Source organism: Macaca thibetana, chromosome 5 (assembly GCF_024542745.1).
Source record: "Macaca thibetana thibetana isolate TM-01 chromosome 5, ASM2454274v1, whole genome shotgun sequence".
Classification (NCBI taxonomy): domain Eukaryota; kingdom Metazoa; phylum Chordata; class Mammalia; order Primates; family Cercopithecidae; genus Macaca; species Macaca thibetana.
Genome location: NC_065582.1, coordinates 83,287,628 through 83,313,293, shown reverse-complemented (window position 1 = coordinate 83,313,293; position 25,666 = coordinate 83,287,628). Strand labels below are relative to the sequence as shown.

At 36.7% G+C, this 25,666-nt stretch overlaps 2 protein-coding genes across 2 annotated transcripts in view; one reads left to right on the top strand and one right to left on the bottom strand.

Annotated features, from left to right (window-relative positions):
- Positions 1–25,666, bottom strand: part of PPA2 (inorganic pyrophosphatase 2) — a 1,020,900-nt gene that overhangs the window by 195,934 nt on the left and 799,300 nt on the right. The gene's annotated exons all lie outside the window — the stretch shown is intronic.
- The window catches only part of ARHGEF38 (Rho guanine nucleotide exchange factor 38), a 126,242-nt gene that overhangs the window by 21,744 nt on the left and 78,832 nt on the right, over positions 1–25,666 (top strand). The window contains exon 2 of the mRNA XM_050791481.1: positions 17,817–18,004. Within this exon, the coding sequence (XP_050647438.1) occupies positions 17,817–18,004 (188 nt within the window). The remainder of the gene's footprint in view (positions 1–17,816; positions 18,005–25,666) is intronic.

Below are 25,666 nucleotides of genomic sequence, written 5' to 3'. Positions count from 1 at the left end.
TCTGCAGCCGTCACCACCACCTCCAGCACTCTTTTCATCTTGTAAAAGTGAAACTCTATAACTATTAAACAATAACTGTCTCTTCTCTCCCATCCTCAGCCCTAGGCAACCATCTCCATTTTCCATTTCTATGATTTCGACTATTCTAAGTACCTCATACAGGTGGGATCTTATGTATTTGCCCTTTGTGCCTGGCTTATTTTACTTGCCATAATGTCCTCAAGGTTCATCCAGGTTATAACATATGTCATAATGCCCTTTCTTTTTAACGTTGAATAATATTCCATTTTCTGAATATTCCACATTTTGCTCATCTATTTATCCATTAAGGGATACTTGGGTTGCTTCTGTGTTTTAGCTACTGTGAATAATGCAATCCTACCAACAATGCTCGAGAATTCCAATTCCAGTTTCTCCACATCCTTGCCAACACTTCTGGCTTATTTTTTAAAATATATTAGCCATCCTAATGGGTGCAAGGTGGTATCTCACTGTAGTTATGATTTGCTTTTCCCTTATGATTAGTGATGCCGAGCATCTTTTCATATGCTGATGGGCCCTTTGTATATTTTCTTTGGAGAAAAGTCTATTCAAGTGCTTTGCTCATTTTTTATTCTGGTTGTTTATTTTGTTGTTTTTGTTATTGAGTTTTGGAGCTCTTTCTACATTCTGGATATTAATCTCTTATCAGATATACAAATATTTTCTCCTATGCTGTAAATTGCTCTTTTGTTTTGTTGATAGTGTCTTCTGATGCACAAACTTTAACATTTTCAGTTTAAATGAAATGAAAGTCCAACTTTTCTGTTTCTTCTTTTGTTGCCCAAGCCTTTGTCATATCCAAGAAATTACTGCCAAATTCAATATCATGAAGTTTTTGCCCTATGTTTTCCTTTACGAGTTTTATATTTTTAGATTTGTGATCCATTCTGAGTTAATTTTGTATATGGTGTTAGATAAGGGTCTAACTTCATTCTTTTGCATTCAAATATCCAATTTTCCCAGCACCATTTGTTGAAAAGATTGTCTTTTCCCCATAAAATAGTCTTGTCACCCTTGTAAAATATAATTTGACCATATATGCAAGGATTTATTTCTGGTTCTTTATTCTGTTTCATTAGTCTGTATTTATGCCAGTACCATAATGTGTTGATTTACTGTAACTTTGTAGTAAGTTTTGAAATCAGGAAGTATGAGTTCCTCCAGCTTTATTCTTCTTTTTCAAGATTGTTTTGGCCTATTGTTGTCCCTTGAGATGCCATATGAGTTTTAGGATGGGTTTTTTTTAATTTCTGCAAAAATATTTGGAATTTTGATAAAGATTACATTGAATCTGTAAATCACTTTGGGTAGTATTGACATCTTAACAATATTAAGTCTTTCCATCCATGAACATATCTTCTCATTTATTTATATCTTTAATTTCTTTAAATAATATTTTGTAGTTTTCATTGTACAAGTCTTTCTCCTCTTTGATTAGGTTAATTCATAAGCATTTCATTCTTTTTGATGCTATTGTGAAATGGATACACTTTCTTAATATTTTTTCAGATTGTTCATTGCTACCGTATAGAAGAAATGCAACTGATTTTTGTGTGTTAACTTTATATTCTGCTATTTTACTGAATGTATTAGTTCCAACAATTTTTGGGGTGAACATTTAGTTTTCCACACATGAGATCATACAATTTTAGAACAGAGAGAATTTTACTTATTTTTTTCCACTTTGGATGCCTTTATCTCTTTTTCTTGCCTAATTGCTCCAGCTAGAAATTTCAGTACTATGTTGAAAAGAAGTGGCAAAGGCGGGGCGCAGTGGCTCACACCTGTAATCCTAGCACTTTTGGAGGCCGAGGTGGGTGGATCCCGGGGTCAGGAGTTCAAGACCAGCCTGACCAACGTAGTGAAACCCCATTTCTACTAAAGATACAAAAAAAAAAAAAAAAAATTAGCCATACATGGTGGTAGGCACCCATAATCCCAGCTACTTGGAGGCTGAGGCAGGAAAATCGCTTGATCCCATGTGGCAGAGATTGTAGTGAGCTGAGATGGTGCCACTGCACTCCCACCTGGGTGACAGGGCAAAACTCCATCTCAAAAAAAATAAAAAAAAAGAAGTGGCAAGAGCAGGCATCTTGTTTCTGATCTTAGAAGAGAAACCTTCAGTCTTTCACCATTGAGTATTATGTTTGCTGTGAATTTTTTTATATATGCCTTTTATTATGTTAAGGCAGTTTCTTTCTATCCCTTGTTTGTTCGATTAAAAATTTTTTTTTATTTCAATAGCTTTTGGGGTACAAGTCATTTTTGGTTACATAGATTGATTATATAGTAGTGAATTCTGACATTTTAGTGCACCTATCACCTGAGTAATGTATGTTGTACCCAATAAGTAGTTCTGTATTCCATATAGAATAATGGCCTCCATCTGCTTCCAGGTTGCTGCAAAAGACATTATTTCATTCTTTTTATGGCTATATTCCATAGCATGCATATATATAACATATTTTCTGTATCCACTCATTGGTCAGTGGGCACTTAAGTTGACTTAATATCCTTACAATTGTGAATTGTGCTGCAATAAACATACATGTACATGTGTCTTTTTCATATAATGACTTCTTTCCTTTGTGTAGATATCCAGCAGTGGAATGGCTGGATCGAATGGTAGATCTACTTCTAATTCTTTAAGGAATATCCATACTATTTTTCATAGAGGTTGTATTAATTTACATTCCCACCAGCAGAGTAGAAGCATTCTCCTTTCATCACAACTACATCAAGGTCTATCATTTTTTGACTTTTTGATAATAGCCATTCTTACTGGAGTAAGGTGGTATCCCATTGTGGTTTTAATTTGCATTTCCCTAACAATTAGCGATGTTGAGCATTTTTTCGTGTTTGTGGGCCATTTGTATATTTTCTTTTGAGAAACGTCTGTTTATGTCCTTTGCCCACTTTTTGATGGGGTTGTTTTTTTCTTAATTTGTTTGAGTTCCATGTAGATTCTGGATATTAGTCCTTTGTCAGAGGCATAGTTTAAAAATATTTTCTCCACTCTGGATTGTCTGTTTATTCTGATGATTATTTCTTTTGCTGTGCAGAATCTTTTTAGTTTAATCAGGTCTCATTTATTTATTTTTGCTTTTTTTCCATTTGCTTTTAGGGTTTTAGTCTTAAATACTTCACCTAGGCCAATGTCCAGAAGAGTTCCTTCAAAGTTATCTTCTAGAATTTGTATGCTTTCAGTACTAGATTAAGTCTTTGATCCATCTTGAGTTTATTTTTGTATAAGGTGAGAGATAGGGATCCAGTTTCATTCTTCTGCATGTGGATATCTAGTTTTCCCAGCATCATTTATTAAATAGGGTTTCCTTTTCCCAATTGACGTTTTTGTATGCTTTGTTGAAAATCAACTGTTTATAAGCATTTACTTTATTTCTAGGTTGTCTATTCTGTTCCCTTAGTCTATCTGCCTCCTTTTGTGAGTGCCATGTTGTTTTGGTAACTACAGCCTTGTAGTATAACTTAAAGTCCAGTAAATATGATGTCTCCAGATTTGTTCTTTTTGTTTAGGATCGCTTTCGCTATTTGGGGTGTTTTTTGTTTCCATATGAATTTTAGGATTGTTTTTGCTATTTCTGTGAAAAATGATGTTGGTATTTTGATGGGAATTGCATTGAATCTGTAGATTGCTTTGGGCAGTATGATCATTTTCATGGAATTGATTCTTCCAATCCGTTAGCATGGAATGTATTTCCATTTGTTTGTGTCATCATTATTTATTTCAGCAGTGTTTTGTAATTCTCCTTGTAGAGATTTTTCACCTCCTTGGTTAAGTATATTCCTAGTTATTCAATTTTCTTTTTTTTTCTTCTTTCTTTCTTTCTTTCTTTCTTTCTTTCTTTCTTTCTTTCTTTCTTTCTTCTTTTTTTTTTGTAGCTGTTGTAAAAGGAATTGAGTTCTTTATTTAATTTTCGGCTTGCTCATTGTTGGTGTATAGCAAGCAGCACTGCTGATGTGTGTACTTTACTGAATTTGCTTATCAAATCTAAGAGTCTTTTGAAGGAAAATTTTGGGTTTCCTAGGTATAGAGTCATGTCACCAGAGAGCAGTGAAGTTTGACTTTCTCTTTTCCAGAATGGATCACCTTATTTCCTTCTCTTACCTGTTTGCTCTGGCTAGGACTTCCAGTACTATGTTGAATAGGAATGGTGAAAGTGGGCATCCTTGTCTTTTTCCAGTTCACAGGAGGAATTCTTTCAACTTTTCTTCCTTCAATATGATGTTGGGTTTGTTGAGGGTTTTTATCATAAGGGGATACTGAATTTTATTGAGCGGTTTTTTCCTGCATCCATTGAGATGATCATATGATTTGTGTTTTTAATTCTGTTTATGTGATGTATCACATATATTGACTTGTGTATGTTTAACCATCTCGGCAACCTCGGGATGAAACATACTTGATCGTGGTGTATTATCTTTTTGATTTGCTGTTAGATTCAGCTAGCTAGTATTTTATTGAGAATTTTGCATCTATGTTCAAAAGAAATATTGGTCTGTAGTTTTCTTTTTTTGTTGTACCCTTTCCTGGTTTTTGTATCAGAGTGATGCTGGCTTCATAGAATGATTTAGGTAAGATTCCCTCTTCCTCTATCTTTTGTAATGGTTTCAGTAGGATTGATGACAATTTTTCTTTGAACGTCTGATAGAATTCAGCTGTGAATCCATCTGGTCCTGGTTTTTTGTTGTTGTTGCTGTTGTTGTTGTTGGCAAATTTCTTGTTACTTCTCCCATCTCGCTGCTTATTATTGGTCTAATCAGGGTTTCTGTTTCTTCCTGACTTTATCTAAGAGGGTTTTATGTTTCCAGGAATTTATCCATTTCCTATAGATTTTCTAGTTTGTGTGCCTAGAAATGTTCATAGTAATCTCAAATGATCTTCCCCCCCCCCCCACTGTGGTGTCAGTTGTAATGTCTCAATTTCATTTCTAATTGAGCTTATTTGAATCTTCTCTCTTCTTGGTTAATCTTGCTAATGGTCTATCAATTTTGTTTATCTTTTCAAAGAACCAGCTTTTTGTTTCATTGATCTTTTGTATTTTTTGTTTGTTTGTTTGTTTAATTTCTTTTGGTTCTGCTCCAATCTTTGTTATTCCTCTTCTTCTGCTAGCTTTGGATTTAATTTGTTATTTTTTCCTTAGTTCCTTAGACTGTAACATTAGAATGCCAATTTGTGATCTTTTAAACTTTTTAATGTGGGCATTCAGCGCTATAAACTTTCCTTTTAGCATTCCATTTGCTGTATCCCAGGGTTTTGATAACTTGTGTCATTATTATCATTTATTTCAAAGACTGTTTAAATTTCTATCTTGATTTCATCATTAACCTCAAAATCATTCAGGAGCAGATTGTTTAATTTCTGTGTATTTGTATAGCTATGAGGGTTCCTTGTGGAGTTAATTTCTAGTTTTATTCCACTGTGGTCTGAAAGATAATTGATATTATTTTGATTTCTCAAAATTTATTGAGACTTGTTTGTGACCTATTGTATGGTCTGTCTTGGAGGCTGTTGCATGTGCTCATGAGAAGAATGTATATTCTGCAGTTCTTGGGTAGAATGTTCTATAATACCTGTTATGTCCATTTGTTCTAGAATATAAGTTAAGTCTGTTTTTTCTTTGTTGACTTTCTGTCTTGATGATCTGTGTAGTACTGTCAGTGGAGTATTGAATTTTCCCACTATTATTGTGTTGCTGTCTTAGGTCTAGTAGTAATTGTTTTATGAAAATGGGAGCTCCTGTGTAAGGCACATATGAATTTAGAATTATATCTTCCTGTTGAAGTTATCCTTTTATCATTATAAAATGACCTTTTTGTCTTTTTCTGTTGTTGCTTTAAAGACTGCGTGATCTAAGAATAACTATTCCTCTTCGCTTTGGTTTCCATTTGCATAGAATATCTTTTTCCACTTTTTTACCATGAATTTATATTGATCTTTACATTTTAGGTAAGCCTCTTGAAGACAGTTTATATTTGGTTTGTGATTTTTGTATCCATTATGCCAGTCTGTATATTTTAATTGGAGCATTTAGCCATTTACATTTAACATTAATATTGAGATGTGAGGTGCAGTTTCATTTATCATGTCATTGTTACCTAGATACTTTCAGTTTTTCTCATTGTGTTACTGTTTTATAGGCCCTGTGGATTTTATGCTGTCAAGAAGTTCTGTTTTGGTGCATATCAAGCCTGGCTGTTCTTGGTGTATAGGAATGTTAGTGGGGTTTTTTGGTATGTTGATTTTGTATCCTGAAACTTTGCTGAATTTGTTCATCAGCTGAAGGAGTATTTGGGCCAAGATTATAGGGTTTCCTAGATACAGAGTCATGTCATCTGCAAACAGGAATACTTTGACTATTTTGATCCCCTTTCTTTCTTTCTGTTGCCTGATTGTTCTGGCCAGTATTTCCAATACTATGTTGAGTAAGAGTGGTGAGAGCGGGCATTCTTGTCTTGTGCCAGTTTTTAAGGGGAATGCTTTCAGCTTTTGCCTATTTAGTATGTTGCTGGCTGTGGGTTTGTCATAGATGGCTCTTATTAGTTTAAGATATGTTCCTTCAATACCTAGTTCATTGAGAGTTTTTAACACGAAGGGATATTGAACTGTATCAAAAGCCTTTTCTGCATCTGTTGAGATGATCATGTGGTTTTTGTCTTTAGTTCTGTTTATGAGATGAATCACAATTGCTGATTTGCATATGTTGAACCAACCTTGCATCCCAGGGATGAAGCCTACTTGATTGTGATGAATTAGCTTTTTGATGTGCGGCTGGATTTGGTTTGCCAGTATTCTGTTGAGGATTTTTGCATCGATGTTCACCAAGGATATTGGCCTGAAGTTTTCTTTATTTGTTGTGTCTCTGCCAGTCTTTGGTATCAGGATGATGCTGGCCTCATAGAAGTAGTTGAGGAGGAGTTCCTACTCCTCAATTTTTTGGAACAGCTTCAGTAGGAATTATATCAACTTTTATTCATACCTGTGGTTGAATCTGGCTGTGAATCACTCTGGTACTGAGCTGCTTTTTGTTGGTAAGCTATTTACTACTTATTCAGTTTTGGGGCTCATTATTGGTCTGTTCAGAAATTGAATTTCTTCCTGGTTCAGTTTTGGGAGGGTATATATGTCCAGGAATTTATCCATTTCTTCTAGATTTTCTAGTTTGTGTGCATAGTGTATTCAGAATAGTTTCTGATGATTGTATTTCTGTGAGGTCAGTGGTATTACCTCTTTTGTCATTGCCAATTGTGTTCATTTGGATCTTTTCTCTTTTCTTCTTTATTAGTCTAGCTAGTAATATATCTTAATAATTTTTCCAAAAAAACCAGATCTTGGATTCATTGATCTTTTGAATGGTTTTCATGTCTTGACTTCTTCTATTCAGCTCTGATTTTGATTAGTTTGTGTCATCTGCTAGCTTTGAGGTTGGTTTGCTCTTCCTTCTTTAGTTCTTTTATTTGTGATGTTAAGTTGTTAAACTGAGATATTTGTAACTTTTCGATGTGGGCATTTAGTGCTATATATTTCCCTCTTAACACTGCCTTAGCTGTGTCCCAGAGATTCTGGTATGTTGTGTCCTTGTTTTCATAGGTTTCAATGAACTCCTTGATTTCTCCCTTAATTTCATTATTTACCCAAAAGTCATTCATGAACAGGTTGTTTCATTTCCATGTACTTGTGTGGTTCTGGGCAATTTTCTTACTCTTTAATTCTAATTATATTGTACTGTGGTCTGAGGGAGTGGTTGGTATAATTTTCAGGGGTTTTTGTGTATTTGCTGAGCATAATTATATGTCTGATTGTGTGGTTGATTTCAGAGTATGTACCATGTGACAATGAGAAGAATGTATATTCTGTTTTTTCTGTTTGTGTCTTTGTTTTTTTGAGACAGAGTCTTACTCTGTTGCACAGGCTGGAGTGCCGTAGCATTATTTCAGTTCACTACAACCTCCACTTCCCTGGTTCAAGCAATTCTCTTGCCTCAGCCTCCCGAGTAGCTGGGACTACAGGTGACCACCACCACATCCGGCTAGTTTTTGTGTTTTTAGTAGAGGCGGGGTTTCACCATGTTGGTCAGGCTGGTCTCAAACTCCTGACCTCAAATGATCCACCAACCTTGGCGTCCCAAACTGCTGGGATTACAGGCATGAGCCACCAAGTCTGGCCTATTCTGTTGTTTTTTTGGTGGAGAGTTCTGTAGAGGTCTAGAGGGTATAATAGAGACTGTAAGGAAGAAGCATTATTCGAAGTACTCCTTGCCTGTTTAACTCACCCCTCCTGCAGGAGTAGTTGGGGGCCAAGAACAAGTCCCGGTGCACTGTAGCCCCATGCAGGATTCCCAGCTTTCTGTGCCTTGAACCAGCATCTGTGGCTTCCTTCTGTCCCCTCTCAATGCCTTTTCTTTGAAGATTTACTAGGAGCGCACCAGTCTTCCCAGTGTTTTGGTCACTTGGTGGGATATGTTCCTCCTGCTTGCATGTAGTTGGCCATCTTGGAATGAACTCAGGATTAGCATTTTTCAAAAATTCTGAAAAGCTCCCAGCTTTTAGCACTTCAAATAATGCTCTTCCTTATATTCTCTATTATACCCTCTAGATCTCCAAGTAAACATTAGTTGTACCTTCTTATTCAATCCTCAACATCTCCTAACCTCTCTCACATATTTTACATGTCTATTGCACTCTGTAAAATTTTCTTGGCTTGTTCATTAATCCCTTTAACTTTGTATAATTTACTATTTAGTTCATTATACAACTCAACTCTTTATTCAACTTAGTCATTTATTGATTAAACAAAATAATTAAGTTTTAATTATTATGAGCTTTTATTTTAAGATTCTGTATTATCTTTTAAAATCCACTTGATCATTTTTATAGTCTCTTGTTTCTTGCTCACAATTTCAAACCATTACTTGTTTTTTAGACCTATTAAATACCCTTTTTATATCTCTAATAATTTCAGTATCTCAAGACTTTGTGGATATAATTATGGTGTGTTTTAGGATTTTTTAAAATCTTGTATTCCTATGGCCGGGCATGGTGGCTCATGCTTGTAATCCCAGCACTTTGGGAGGCTGAGGTGGGTAGATCATGAGGTCAGGAGTTCGAGACCAGCCTGGCCAATCCAGTGAAACCCTGTCTCTACTAAAAATACAAAAATTTAGCTGAGTGTGGTAGCGAGCGCCTGTAATCCCAGCTACTCAGGAGGCTGAGGCAGGAGAATCACTTGAACCCAGGAGGCAGAGGTTACAGTGAGCCAAAATCATGCCACTGCACTCCAGCCTGGGTGACAGAGCTAGACACCGTCTCAAAAAAAAAAAAAAAAAAAAAAAAATCTCGTGTTCCTTGCAATGTAGCTGCGAGGAACAGTTGAAGCCTGACTTGAATTTCTATTCAATTTCAGTAAGCTTTGTTCTTAATTTCCTTTATTCTATTTTCTTTTGGCTTATTGTATTTGTATTTTTTTTTAACTTATTTAGTTAAGAGTCAAATCATTTTCACTCTTGCTGCTTTTCTTGTACGTGAACTTAAGTCTATAAATTTTCTGTAAGCAGTGCTTTACCTAAATTCCACATTTTAGTTTGTAATATTTTTCTTATCCTTATAACAGATATCTTCTATTTACTTTAGTCATTTTTTCTGTGACCCATCAGTTATATAGTAGGAGTAAATATTTTCTTTTTTTTCTTTTCTTTTTTTTTTTTTTGAGACGGAGTCTCACTCTGCCGCCCAGGCTGGAGTGCAGTGGTCGGATCTCAGCTCACTGCAAGCTCCGCCTCCCGGGTTTACGCCATGCTCCTGCCTCAGCGTCCTGAGTAGCTGGGACTACAGGCGCCTGCCACCTTACCCGGCTAGTTTTTTGTATTTTTTTTAGTAGAGACGGGGTTTCACCGGGTTAACGAGGATGGTCTCGATCTCCTGACCTCGTGATCCGCCCGTCTCAGCCTCCCAAAGTGTTGGGATTACAGGCTTGAGTCACCGCGCCCGGCCTGAGTAAATATTCTCTATCCTAACAGTCTATTAGTTACTGAGAGTTACGTTTAAAATATCACTATTAAGGCTGATTTGTCAAATTCTACCTTCAGCTTTTTCACTTTCTGCTTCTCGTTTTAAAAGCATGTTATTCAGTACATACAGAATTAGAATTTTCATATCTTCCTAATGAATGGAACACGTTATCACTAGATAGTGCCTGCTTTTATTTTTGCCTTAAAGTCTATTTTATCTGTATAAAATAGCTATATCCCACACTTCCTTTAATTAGTATTTGCTCAGTATATATATATTTTTACTTTCATCTTCCTGTGTGCTTACGTTCTCTACTGTAAATGGCATATAGTTGTTTTTTGAATACAGTTTGATAATATGGTCATTTGAGTTATGATTACGTATAGATTTGGATCGACTGCCTTGTACTTATTTTTCTCTTTCGGTTTTCTCCTTTCTTCTGCTGAATTGCTTTCTTTCCTCTACTGGTTTTGAAATTTTACATGCTATTTTATTATTTTAATGGTTGGCCTTGAAATTTTAACATATATCCTTAATTTAAAAACATCTAAAGTTCATTAATGTCTTTAGCTTTTCTGCAATATCACAAAAATGTTTAAATGTTTAAAATACTTACAATTCTCCACAATCTCTCCCAGGCTGTCCTGTCCACCAAATCGCTTATCCAGTCCCCAATGTTCTCCCACCTGCCCACACATTGGTCTGCTTCCTGATCCTTAAATAGGCCATGCACATCCTCACCTTAAGGTTTTCCACTGACCAATTCATCTGCTAAAAACCACCTCCCCCAGATAACTGCATGACTTTCTCACCTTTCAACTCAATTTCAGGCTTTTCCTGCCATCTTAATTAAAATTGCACGTTTTTTAAGCTCTTCCTAGCAGCTTTCATAGCATTATTTTTCTCTATACCACTTATCACCTTTTAGTATACTAAATAACTTGTTTAAATTATTTGTGTTCTTCTTCCCCAACTAGAAGTTAAGTTCCATGAGGAAAGGAATTTGTTTTATGATTTTTTTTAAATTGCCATATCCCCAGAGCCTATGATTTTGGGCTCATAGTAAGCCCTTAGTATTTATTTGTTAAGCATTCAATAATTTCAGATCTCAAATCCATGTGACAGCCAGTTAGTGTCCTTGAATTAAGGGATGCTATTTTTTTTTTCTATTGATCACCACCAAGGCTGAGACAAATCATTTTATTGATGTCTCTTTATTTGGAGCATTATTTTTACTTAGTGTGTTTCATTTTCGGATCCTTTATCTGGATATATTTCCTAAGTATGTTCCCTTTTCCCACTCTTGATTTAAAAATTGTCCAATAATTAAATATTTTTATCTATTTATGGTTCAGTTCATGAAAAACAAATGGGAGAATAGATATTGAGCAGGCAACAGCAGTGTCTGACACAATTATGCTGATGTTACAAAAACAGATCCCTACTATATACTGTTATAGTTGCAAAAGCAAGTTGCAGAAGAATATGTATATGAGCTTGTTATTGTTAAAAAATAAAACAAACAAAAAACTGAACTTCTGTAAATACGTGTATTTGTATGTGAATGGAGATATTTTGAGAAGGCTATACACTAAACTAGAATACAATCAATAATACAGTAATTATCACATTGTAATTAATAAATAGGTATTGCATCTAATAATAATAAAACATTTACAAGATATCCACTATAATGCCAGGCACTGTTACAAGTGTTTTATAGACATTAACTAATTTAATCTTCAAAATCACTTTATAAGGCTTTACTAACATAACGTTATCCTTAACTTACATATGAGAAAATTGATATAGGAAGAGCTAAGTAACTTGTCTGAGGTAACAGATCTAATAAATGGTAGTGGTGGAGTTTGAACCCAGGCAGTCTGGCTCCCAAGGCTATGCACTTAAACCCCTACTATATCTACATCTCTCTCTCTCTCTCGATCTGTATCCATATCTATCTATAGCTATAGCTATTTCTATCTCTATATATAACCTATCTAGATAGATATCACAAGTGTATATTATTTTATAATTTACAAAGAAAGAAAGAAATTACCTCTCCTTAAATCCACTCCCAAATGGCAGTAGTAGTGGCAAAAGCAAGATGAAAGGAAAAAGAGGATAGGACAAATTCTAAGCAAAACCTGGCTATCAATGAAGATTGTCTTTAGTCCTCCCCCAACACCCCTTTGCCTTTGGGTGCTGTTGCACTTCTCTAAGAGATCAAGGTTCTCCCGATGCATATACCCAAGCCAGATAAAATGCTCAGAATTCTAAACCCCAGCTTTGTTCTGACTTTCCTCTGAAAGCAGCATCCCTATTTTTTTTTTTTTTTTTTTTTTTTTTTTTTTTTTGCTCTTCCTCTTCCAACTGAACTAGCTGTCCACCCACTTTAGAGTCATGCATTTTTTCTTGACAAGTTGATAACCACAAAATAATGGGATAATTGTTTGCTCTAGACAGTGGGAAAGTTTGAGACTGTAGAGAAAGTAACCCTATTGTTCCCATTCCCACAGAAATAGTTAACATTTGTATTGTTTTAAAGATCTCAAGGAACTTCCACATGCAGCTGCTCATTTAATTCAATCTTCATGATCACACTGTGATGGTTTTCATGCATAGTTTACAGGTAAGGAAACCAAGGGTCTGTGAGGATAACTAATAGTTATTACTCTACTGTGTTCTCACAGTTGAGTGGTAGAGCTGATCTCAAGTCAGATTATCCTTTTCTCAAACTGCAACAACCTCTTTTTTTTTTTTTAATTTATTTATTATTATCATACTTTAAGTTGTAGGGTACATGTGCATAACGTGCAGGTTTGTTACATATGTATACTTGTGCCATGTTGGTGTGCTGCACCCATCAACTCGTCATTTACATCAGGTATAACTCCCAATGCAATCCCTCCCCCCTCCCCCCTCCCCATGATAGGCCCCGGTGTGTGATGTTCCCCTTCCTGAGTCCAAGTGATCTCATTGTTCAGTTCCCACCTATGAGTGAGAACATGCGGTGTTTTCTGTTCTTGTGATAGTTTGCTAAGAATGATGGTTTCCAGCTGCATCCATGTCCCTACAAAGGACACAAACTCATCCTTTTTGATGGCTGCATAGTATTCCATGGTGTATATGTGCCACATTTTCTTAATCCAATCTGACACTGATGAGTTTCTTCACAGAATTGGAAAAAACTGCTTTAAAGTTCATATGGAACCAAAAAAGAGCCCGCATCTCCAAGACAATCCTAAGTCAAAAGAACAAAGCTGGAGGCATCACGCTACCTGACTTCAAACTATACTACAAGGCTACAGTAACCAAAACAGCATGGTACTGGTACCAAAACAGAGATATAGACCAATGGAACAGAACAGAGTCCTCAGAAATAATACCACACATCTACAGCCATCTGATCTTTGACAAACCTGAGAGAAACAAGAAATGGGGAAAGGATTCCCTATTTAATAAATGGTGCTGGGAAAATTGGCTAGCCATAAGTAGAAAGCTGAAACTGGATCCTTTCCTTACTCCTTATACGAAAATTAATTCAAGATGGATTAGAGACTTAAATGTTAGACCTAATACCATAAAAATCCTAGAGGAAAACCTAGGTAGTAGCATTCAGGACATAGGCATGGGCAAAGACTTCATGTCTAAAACACCAAAAGCAACGGCAGCAAAAGCCAAAATTGACAAATGGGATCTCATTAAACTAAAGAGCTTCTGCACAGCAAAAGAAACTACCATCAGAGTGAACAGGCAACCTACAGATTGGGAGAAAATTTTTGCAATCTACTCATCTAACAACCTCTTTTTATATAAACTTCCTTGGCCAGGAATCTCCACATATATTATTAATGAATTTTGTGGCTAGAATAGTAAAAATTCACACCACCACTGGAAAAACAAAGCTTGAGTGTGAAAGAAATGCAGAGTGAAGTCAATTACATGGTACTGCTTTAATATACAGCTGCATATTTCTGTTATAGCAATCTGAACATCCTTTTAACCTTAGTTTCACTTTGGCTTTGACATTGTGTTTTATTATATGCATATTATTGGAAAACATTTATTCTTAAAACTATTTTTCCTTCTTTCCTAAATAGCCTCTCTGCTGCTTTTTCTTTTTTCTTTTTCTTTCTTTTTTTTTTTTGAGATGGAGTCTCACTCTGTCACCCAGGCTGAAGTGTAATGGTGCAATCTCGGCTCACTGTAATCTCAGCCGCATGGGTTCAAGTGATTCCCCTGCCTCAGCCTCCCAAGTAGCTGGGATTACAGTCATGCACCACCACACCTGGCTAGTTTTATATTTTTAGTAGAGACAGCATTTCTCCATGTTGGTCAGGCTGGTCTGAAACTCCCGACCTCAGGTGATCCGCCCACCTTGGCCTCCCAAAGTGTTGGCATTAAAGGCATGAGCCACCGTGTCAGGCCCCCTCTGTTGCTTCATCCAGAAATAAAAGACGGGCTATAGCTGACTGCTGATTTGGGTTATATATGTTGGTAATATTGTTGAGTTACAAATACTTTTATATATAAAAGTTAGGTATAACTAACTTTTAAAAGATAAAATGTTTAAATGAAGAGAAAGATCTTATAAAAACAAAATGTGTCCACAATGCATCGCAGAGAGTTTGTACGTTTAAGAAATGCAAATATAGGAAGTGTTTAGAAACCTGACCATAAAATGATGCAAGTGAAGTCTTTGTTCCTACCATAAACTTGAGTCAAAAGAGCAAGCAAAGATATCTCATAAGGTTGCTCAACTCTAAATTCCCTGAGAGATTTTTATACCTGAGGGAGAAGTTGAGTATTTTCACTGACACTTCAACCACCTTGCCCCCACAAATTTGTTCTCAACAAGTTGTTGAGCAGTATTGGAAAATCTAAGCAGTTTTTAATTGACACAATCTGACGTGGTACATTTTAAAGTGCAGCAACTGAAATGTCTGTGAAGCAGGTTAAGTTAACATAGTGATTGAGTCCTGGAATTGAGAACTAAAAATAACCCAAATGCACGTTTTAGGGATATTCCTTTGCCGACGATCAGGAAAAACTTCCTTCTCCTTGCTAGGATCCCAAATAATTGATAGATTAATCTTATAAGGCATAAGAAGTTTAGAACCTGGAAAAGCAAATGTCAGTCAGAGCAGTTTTTCATCAGCATCATTTTTATTTTCAAGGAAACTTTAAGTGATAATTGGGCAGTGTCCATACTGGTTTGTCACCTCTCTTACTTGTGAGATTTCCTTCTGTGCTCTATTTCACATACCCCAGGAGTAAAGGACCTTCCTCACACCTTTCTGCCTTCCGTCTCCCACCCCCTACCCAATCATTTCACTATGTATACATACATCAAGATATTATGTTGTACATCTTGAATATACACATTTTTAAAAAGAAAGGGCCACAATGGTTGTAGACGCAGCCTCCTCACTATAGCTCCCCTCATAAGGTGTCCTGTCTTCCTCTTTCATATCCAAAATAATTCATTGTAATGACACCTGATTGTAACTTGCTTTTTCAAATTTGGGGCACTGAAAGGCAGGCTGCTTCTACTTTCCAATAAAAATATTACAAATTAGGCTGGTGCAGTGGCTCATACTTGTAATCCCAGTGCTTTGGGAAGCTCAGGCGGGAGGATTGCACGAGCCCAGAAGTTTGAGGATGCAGTGAGTTGCAATTGCACCACTGCATTCCAGCCTGGGTGACAGAGTGAGAACCTGTTTCTGAAAAAAACAAAAAACAAAAACACAAATTAGCAAGCACCCCCAAATTCTCATAATGTAGATCAAGATTTGAGGGCTCCAGGACATCTCATGCATTCATTCTCTCTCCTTGAATAGATTATCTGTTCTTATATAGCTCATATGGATTATTTCTTTTCTCTTTTTTCTTTTTCTTTTTTTTTTTTTTGAGACAGAGTCTGGCTCTGTCGCCCAGGCTGGAGTGCAGTGGCACGATCTCGGCTCACTGCAAGCTCCGCCTCCCGGGTTCACGCCATTCTCCAGCCTCAACCTCCCGAGTAGCAGGGACTACAAGGCAACCACGCCTACCAACGCCTGTTCACGCCATTCTCCAGCCTCAACCTCCCGAGTAGCTGGGACTACAGGCACCCGCCACCACGCCTGGCTAATTTTTTGTATTTTTGGTAGAGACGGGGTTTCACCGTGTTAGCCAGGGTGGTCTCGATCTCCTGACCTCATGATCTGCCCGCCTCGGCCTCCCAAAGTGCTGGGATTACAGGCATGAGCAACTGCACCCGGCCTCATGTGGATTATTTCTTTAGCACTAAATAGCCCAAATCTCATAAAACCATGTGCTTTTGGATGCTATTTGTCAAAACTTCCTGCTTTCCTAATGAAGGAAGGATTGGTAGGAGGCAAATGATTCCGAAACATACTCACCTGCAGGTCTGGATTGTCCAAAAATCAACCTAGTGTAGCTTCCAAACTGATGTTGGAATTACTCTCCACAGATGTTTGAATATTGAGCCTCTGCCTGAAATGCTGAAGTCAGTGGGCCAGAGAGAGAGAGCTCATTACTTTTTAAAGTGTCTGTTCACGTTCCTGGGGCAGTCTCTTGACATCACACCATTAACTCCTCTACTATATTGTTTCTCTAGTTGTCTTAGCTTTGTTCCTGGAGTCAGCCAAGAAAACACTCTTTATTTCCACTTGCATATATTGTGACCTGTACATTTATTTTTTACTGTACAGACTCTTTATAGGCCCTTTTGTAAAGTTCCATGTTCTCAGGGAGTGGTGTCAACATTGAAGATGTCTCATATACCAGTTACTAGAATCATATTAACTTTAAATGAAATATAATTACTTCTGCAACTGCAGAGACTAAGATGAAAATAAAGCTTCAAGCTTGAAGCAAATGTATTTACACACACTCTTACATACACAGACTCACACACTGCCCTGATGTTTATCGCCCCTTTGATTTCATGGTCTGTGATCTGGTTTGTGGCTTCCAAAATTGTACATTGCTGTGGGGAGTTCGTCCTTGAAGATATTTAGCTCTCTTACTTGAATACTTCATATAAACTTTTGCTATGTGTGAGGCTTACCATTTATCTCATTATCTCCCCAGTACTGAGACTTTTTAAATTAAAACTTTCTGTTTGACAGTTCAAGAATTTTGAAATAACAAGTTATGCTTAGTATAAAAGATGAACCATGAAAAATTTCAGTTGAAATTTATTTAATCCACCACTGCTTCACTCCTCATGGAGTCTGATGATGAATTGAAAAGAAAAACTCCAATCATGCAATTGTTTTCCATTTCATTGAGATTTGGATATTACCCACTGAGAATGAGAGGTAATTATTTTTAATAACGGTGACAAACAAAATTAGAGGCACTTCATTTACTAATTAAAATTCTTCCCTTGATTTAAAAGCAAATGTGAACGGAAGTTCTGAACTGTTTTTTTAATGTATTTGACCTCCAGGCTGAATACTGGCTTTATAGGCTAAGCTACAAGCAATGGGATATTTTAAAGAAGCCACGATAATTGAGTATCATTTAACTCACTTGTTAGAAGAAGTTCACTCCTATTTTTCCTCTTGCTCATAGTTTTGTAAGGGAATGTCCATATATCACTTCCTAAGAACACATCATGAAGATACCTTCAGCCTTTCTCCTTGTTAACAAAGTCCTGCGAAGGCGTTGTTTGTTTGTAATGAAGGAAAAAGAACCCTCAGGAGAATGCCTCACCTGCATATGTTTTCATTTAACAGAAAAGATGACTCCACAGGGTGAGTGTTCTGTAGCTGAGACCTTAACCCCAGAGGAAGAGCATCAAATGAAGAGGATGATGGCAAAGCGGGAAAAGATCATCAAGGAGCTGATACAGACGGAAAAGGATTATCTCAATGATCTAGAGCTGTGTGTTAGGGAAGTGGTTCAGCCCCTGAGAAATAAAAAGGTAAATGCATATTTGAGATTTTTATTTTTTTCAATTTTTTCTCTCCTACATCCTAAATAGGATCACTAGCACCATGAAATTGAAGCACTCAGGTGTATCAGCGGGATGATGTGTCTTTCTCCCTAAAACAGCACTGTTCTCAGCTCTGGGGTTACAGTTTAGTACAAAACGAAGTCCTGCCCTTGTGGAGTTCACTTTCTAGTGCAGAAAAGGAGGAGTCAGACAATACACAATAAATAAATAAGCAAACACAGTTAAGATATGTTTTATGGTGTGAAGTATAGCTGAGAAAACTAAAGCAGGGAAAAGGAATGAAATATGGGGACAAGGCCAGGCACGGTGGCTCATGCCTGGAAGAAATCCCAGCACTTTGGGAGGTCGAGGCAGGTGGATCACCTGAGGTCAGGAGTTCAAGACCAGCCTGGCCAACATGGTGAAACCCCATCTCTACAAAATTACAAAATACCAGAAAATTAGCTGGGCATGGTGGCACACGCCTGTAATCCCAGCTACTTGGGAGGCTGAGGCAGGAGAATTGCTTGAACCCGGGAGACGGAGGTTGCAATGAGCCGAGATCACGCCATTGCACTCCAGCCTGGGCAACAGAGAGAGAGACTCAGTCTCAAAAAAAAAAAAAAAAAAAAAAAAAAAAAAGGAAAAGAAAAAAATAAATATGGGGACAAAGGGGTGGTCGTTCTATTTCAAATAGAGTGTCAAATGAAGACTTTTCCAGTGGAGGACATTGAGCAGAGAACTGAAGTAGGTAACAGAATGGTCCAGGCAAAGTGGACTACAAGGGCAAAGACTCTAAGTAGTGATAACTTATCATTAGGGTTGTAAATACACAATTCAAACAATATAGAAAAACAGAAGCTAGAAAGTGAAAATGATCAGAAATTCCACCGTCAAAGAAAATTACCATTAACACGATCAGACATATCCCTTCAGATATCTATTTGAACACTTACATATACATATACATATACACATACATACACAAGCACATATATTTTTACATAAATGTGATCAAAACTACAAATAATATCTTGTAACATACTTGTTTCATCCAGAAATCTGTTACATGTATCTTTTCATGAGTACTAATATTTTTCAATATCTGTCTACTATTACAGTGGCTAAGATGTTTTGGGTGTTTGTTTCCTTATATCCTTAGAATAAATTCCTAGAAATTGAATTGCTAGGTCAAAGGGTATGCATATTTAAGATTTTGAATAAAACGGACAACTGCCAAACAGAAAGTCAATATGATTTTAATATTCATTCCTATTAATAATGATTCAGAGAGCATTTTCTCTGCATCCTCTTTAATGCTGAGAATTATTGATTTCATAAATGTTCTTTTGACTCCTTCTGACAAATATCTTCTCATATATTCATTGGCTTTTTCTGTTATTCATATCCATGTTTTTTGCTCTTTTAAAAAATGATGGTTTAACATTTTTCTTATTATTTTATGAGAACTTTCTGTATATTAGAGATATTCTTTTTCCATCCTACATGTTGCAAATAATTTTTCTGGTAAGTCTTTTGGTTTCTAACCTTGTTTAAGATGTATGTTTATTTTGTTTTTGCCATGTTTAGTCAAATATATCCAACTTTACTGATTCTGAGACTGCTATTTTAATATGTTACCCATGATTATAAAAGCATTTCTAGCCTGTTGTGCCCCCAACTACTTACAACATTCAGGAGCAGATTTTATATTTCTTAATACAGTACTTTTCTCAGAAATGTTTTTTAAAAAACCATCTGGACTACAAATTAGGGAAAACCAGTATAGGTCAAGGCATTTCTGATACAAAAATTGTTTTTTGATCTAAGACAATGTTTAAAGAGGAGTAGCAAAGAAGGCGTGGAAGCCTTTTCTTACACAGGAAGTCGTCTTCAGTTTGACTGCCTCATGACTTTTAGTACTGACTATATGTCAGATCCTGCTCCAAACACTTCATTAGCATTCTCGTTTAATCCTCCACAATTCCCTCCCGCAGTGCCAGAATTACCAGGCACTTTCTGAAAACCTGGAAATTTCTTATTTGTGATGTAGAGTAGAAGTAATATTGATGGTCATGATAAAAATTTGCTCTTTAGTGTCATTACTAAGTATATAAATGTTTTCTGGTGTGTTTTATTTCATTTTATTAACATATAAACCAGATGTATTTGATATAACTGCTATTCTGACAGATATCAATGGTTACTAACACAATCATTTACATACTTATTAAAATGTTGATTTTAAATGCACATGGCATCAGACTCTGTCACTATCTACCTTTCCTCATGGTACAGTCCTACCTGTTAACTCTTATTCTTTGAAAAATTTGGAACCTAGCCCACTGTGTCTATGTATTCTCACTCTCTCTCTCTCTCTCTCTCTCTCTCTCTCCCCTCCCTAATTCTGACATCTTTTTTAGGTTATTTCAATATTCATGCAAATAACCCATGCAACATTCGGGCCTCTCAGTTCTTTCACTTTTTCATATCCAACAATCTTTCCTCAATCCCATTCAGCCACTCATGCCAGGGTCATAACCTAGAACTTGTCATTACCAGCAACTTCGTCCCCTCAAAATCAGAATTTCAAGCTTACTATTCTCTGATGCCTAAGCCTACTCCCACTGGTACCATTTCTGACAACCTTCTGATGGCGCCGAGACCTCCAAGCTATGGACCTTACTACCATTTCACTCTTCATCCGGCCCAAAGATGCTTTAATTTATATGGGTCCTTCATTATAATCACTCCTTGCAAATGATCTCAATTCCTTTTTCTCTCTTTCTTTCCATTTACTCCCCTGCAGCAACTTACTCGGGTGAGGTTCAATTTTTCATCTACTTCACATCTTTACCTGTGCAGCAGAATTAATCTCTTATAAAATTCATGACCACTTGCTACTGGGGCCTCCAGTAATGTTTCTGAGGAGATTCTCTCACATCCTTTTCCTCACATGTCAAACACCCCCTTTTCTTCTCTCAGCCTATGCCCTTTCCCATCATTTCATAGAAAAACTAAAAGCAATAAGATGTGCACACTCCCAACACCAAATCTACCAACCAGCTGCATCTCTACCTGTGTAAGGTGGCTTCCTCTTAATACCAGAAGCAATGGTTCCCGCTTCTACTGAAGGATGACCTCTCTGCTAGTGCAGTGGATTCTACCCCCTCAGACTTAAGGGTTTTACTCTGGCCTGTGTCCTTTCTGTCTCTTGAATAATTAGTTTACCCTCCTTATTGAATATTTCATAGCACCATTATCTACTATCTTAAAAACCAAAATCAAACACAAACAAGCCAAAAAAATCCTTTTCCTCGATCCTTAAGGAATCATCTATATTCACTGTCTATTTTAAAATTAAATATAAAATATTTACTAGGTATAAGAGCATTTGTGACTAAAGCATGTTTCAAAATAAGCACAATTTATCAAAAATCTGTCCTTGTGATTGGCTAATGATCAATATAAAACACAGTAAAAAACATGCCCAGTTGCAGTGGCTCACACCTGTAATCCCAGCACTTTGGGAAGATCAGCACAACCAGGAGGATTGCTTGAGGCCAGGAGTTTGAGACCAGCCTGGGCAGCATAGGGAGATCTCATCCCTATTTAAAAAGAAAAAAATAGCCAAGTGTGGTGGCTTGCTTCTGTAGTCCAAGCAACTTGGGAGGCTGAGGTGGGAGGATCGCTTGAGCCCAGGAAGTTGAGGCTGCAGTGAGCCATAATCACACCACTGTACTGCAGACTGGGAGACAGAGCGAAACCTTGTCTCCAGAAGAAACAAGCAAACAACCAGACAAAAACACCAAACATACAAGAAAAGTCTTCCTTTGAATTATTAGTCCACATTTGTATCAAATGGAATGAGTTTATTCAGTATGAAAATGTTGCCAATTTAAATAATCTGCTACATTGGTGAGTCAAATTAGCCCCACTAAAATGAATGTCATTGCTGAGCTGTATTCTTCTATATGCTCTCCAATTTTCGTTTGTGTTTTTACTTTTTGTTATTTTTCTTTACTTGTTTTTGGCTTCGTACGAAACTCTTACAAGCAGTTCTCAGATTGGTGTCTTAGACTGTCAAGTAAAACTTTTCCATTATAGTAACATTTATGGTCGTTTATTTGGCACATTTGGCTTTTGCTCTCAATGCTGTGAATTACAATTCTCACAGTTCTAACTCACATTCTCTAGGTTGTTTTATTTGAATTGTTTATAGATTGTTGATTTTTCACACTTGGTACCTTGTTGTTTAGGTGTCTTTCAATACCTGTCTGCTCTCTGCCTTCCTCATTGTGGACTTTAATTTCATTCTAATAGTTCTCTCGACTAAGGTAGTAGCAATTGTCTTAAGGTTCTCAGAATTCTCATGTCAGATCTGCCTTTTTCCCACTTCTCAAAACTTTTAACCTTTGATTAAACAAATAAATGTTCGGGTACTCATGACTCTCATAAGCATTTAAATGAGTGCTGAGGTACTTAGTTGACACCACCAGTTCATTCAGTTCACCACCTTTTCAATGTTCATTAGTTCTTTCCTGTTCTCACCTCCCTTCTGGACATTTAACTACCAGTGTCTTTGAGCACAAACCACCTGTCATCACTGACAAAATTTGTAAATTAACACACACAATTTTCAGATAACTATAGCAACAATCTGCAAACCATGCTTAGCTAAACCTGGGGCAACATCAATAAATATTTTACAACTACAGGTTAACCTAGGAGAGAATTTGGGTATCATAGGATTCATCATCTTTTCTCTATAAAAAATCAATCTCAGAACACTCCCAGTAAAAACAGAACAAAGCAAGTCTTTTATGTAAGTGAAAATTGGATGAAGAAGTTGAAAACTGAGGAAAGTACCAGACGTACCTGGCTTACCTGAGTGAACTTTTTGTGAATGAATCAGTGTACAAACAAATGATTGGATTCAACCCTTGACTGACAACTGTTCTGTGACAATCGTGCTGTAAACGTTTATCTTAACTTCAAGGCTTTTCTGTGTCAGACCTTTACTGAACCAATAATATATCACACTCAGCAGTTACTTCTTATTTAATAGCAGCATTGTGAGAGGTTTTACAAAGAAGGCAAATGTTATTCACAACAGTTAGTGTTGAAACATTTAGTGGGGAAACAGGTTCTAGTTATTTATTATCCAAACAGGGCAATGAGAGATACTCTATGTTTTTGGCTATAAGTCAAAATAAATCAAACTAGAGTAGACTAATCTAACAATGGAAAGGACAAAAAGTGATTGAAAGGAATAGCTGGAGGAATTTGAGTACTATACTTATTTTTATTTTTCTTTGTTTTTAAATTATTTTCAGTTGCTAAAATTCACATAGTGCAAATCTACCAAAGATCCCAAGGGGGCTATAGAACCCCTCAGCTACTCGGTTTCCTCCCATAGAGGCAAACTCCAGTACCAGCATCTTTTTACCCTTCCAACGATATTTTAAGTGTATGTGTTTGAATGCACACTTGGTAGATTTTATTTCTATAACAAGAAAGTTATGTGTATTTATTTTGAATTTGCTCATATTTGGTTTAATAATGTGCCTTATGCTCAAAAATTTGTATTTGCTAAAAAATGGTTTAAAAAATATAATTTTGTATTGGCAGAAATCCAATTGGAATTTTCTGTTAAAATTTTGATACACTATATGGCAACATTATAGAAATAATTTTCACTAGAAACAATATATAGAGGCAAATAATCACCAGTAGTCTTGCCACTTAGAAATAAGCACAATAATTATTTTGGCTTATTGATTATACAAACATACTGAAATATTTTCTGGAATTGTAATTATACCATACACAATTGTCCCTCAGTATCTGTGGGGCATTGATTCCAGGACCAACCAAGGATACCAAAATACATGGAAGCTTAAGTGTCTGATATGAAATGCAATGTAAATGCCATGTAAATAGTTGTTATACTATATTGTTTAGGGAATAAGGACAAGAAAGAGAGTCTGTTCAATACAGATGTATTTTTTAGAATATTCTTGATCCACAGAGGACTGATTCTATAGATATGGAACTCAAGGATTCAGAGGGCTGACTGTATGCCATTAAGGAATATTTTCCTCTGAAGACAACAATATATTTACACATTTTATTTTCAGCCATAAATAACAAATATTAATTTAAATAGAAATTTTAAAAAATTTATTAAAATAAAGGACCATAAATTTGATGTTCATGCTCTCTCTGAATTCAGAGTTCTTGAATGTAAAATGGTGCCCATTACTGGTGTTATCAGTCGTACTTTGGTTAGCAGTGGGCTGTTTCAATGTCAGGATGGTGGGGACCGTATTGAGCAATTGTTCTGTGTTACATCCTACAAAATCTCTCCCTCAGGGTCCAAAGTGGGTGAGGAAAGCCCAGGGATAGGGAAACACAAAAGAGAGGGAGTTAGGGAGGGAAAATTCTCAACTGACCCCTTCTTCAAAGGAGCAAGGAAGGGAAGGCACTCCAGGGCTCAGGCATTCAGCTTCCTGCTTGTATCCCCCACCTCAAACCAAGTTGCTATAGCGTCAGCCATCATGTCAACCCTGACAGAGAAGGCTGCATGTGAAGAGAGCTCACCAACTCCCAGAGAACACAGTATAGATTCAAGTATCCCTAAAAGGAGACAGAGAGGAGGGGGATATAGATGTACTATAATAATAAAAATACTGTTCAAAGACCATAATACAATGAAAATTGGTATATAATAAAGAGATAGTGAAAGTTCCATTGACTTCCTATGCATTTAAGCTATATTTACTGCCAAAGTATTCAGTGAAACTTCTATATCCCTTTGCTGTGTTTTTCATGGCTGCTCCTTCACCAGTGTGAGCCCATTGCTGTCCTATACAACAGGAACTACAGCTTCAGCACATGTCATGGGAATCTTCCAGGGTTCCATATCTTGCCCTCTCTTCCGATCCTTTCTAGCTGGTTGGGCATCCCTGGTGTCTGTCACAACACCTCAAAGCTAGGTTGTACCTCTATATCCAGCCCCTGGCTGTCTTGCTGTGGAGCGGTACTCCCAGAAATTATACAGTGCCTAGCGGCTCTGCAGAAGCCCTGGTGCACTGCTTGGTTCTAAATTTTAGCGTTACTCCCTAGATGCACTCTTTGAGATGAACCTCAGTTCTATCTGAATACTCTTACCACCCTTCTCTCCCAGCCCAGCTCCTCAGACCCACACTTGTCCATAACAGGAATTCAGACAATGAAATGTAATGAAATTTTGCTACTTTCATTGAGCAAAGGACAGCATTACTGTTATAGTAGCTCACTGAAATACAAGATAAAAGGACCAAGGCAAAAATACTTTATCTAGTAATTATCAAAATATAGCCAGTTTTCCTAGATAGATAGGTGGATAGATAGATAAATGAAGCTTCTCAAAGTTATTTGTGAAAATTTTGCCCACATAACAGATAGAAGAAACCAGATGTAAGCAAATATCTTTGAGCATGAATTTTCAGTGTTCACAGAGGACTCTTGTCAAAATTGTTTTCTCCAGCTGTTACCTTCACTAAAAGACATTTACTATTTCCAGAAAGAATGGTCTTTCATTTTTGCTTAATAGGCAACTGTGGAATTCTCTCTCTCTTTCTTTTTAAATCACCCAGCTACTCTTCC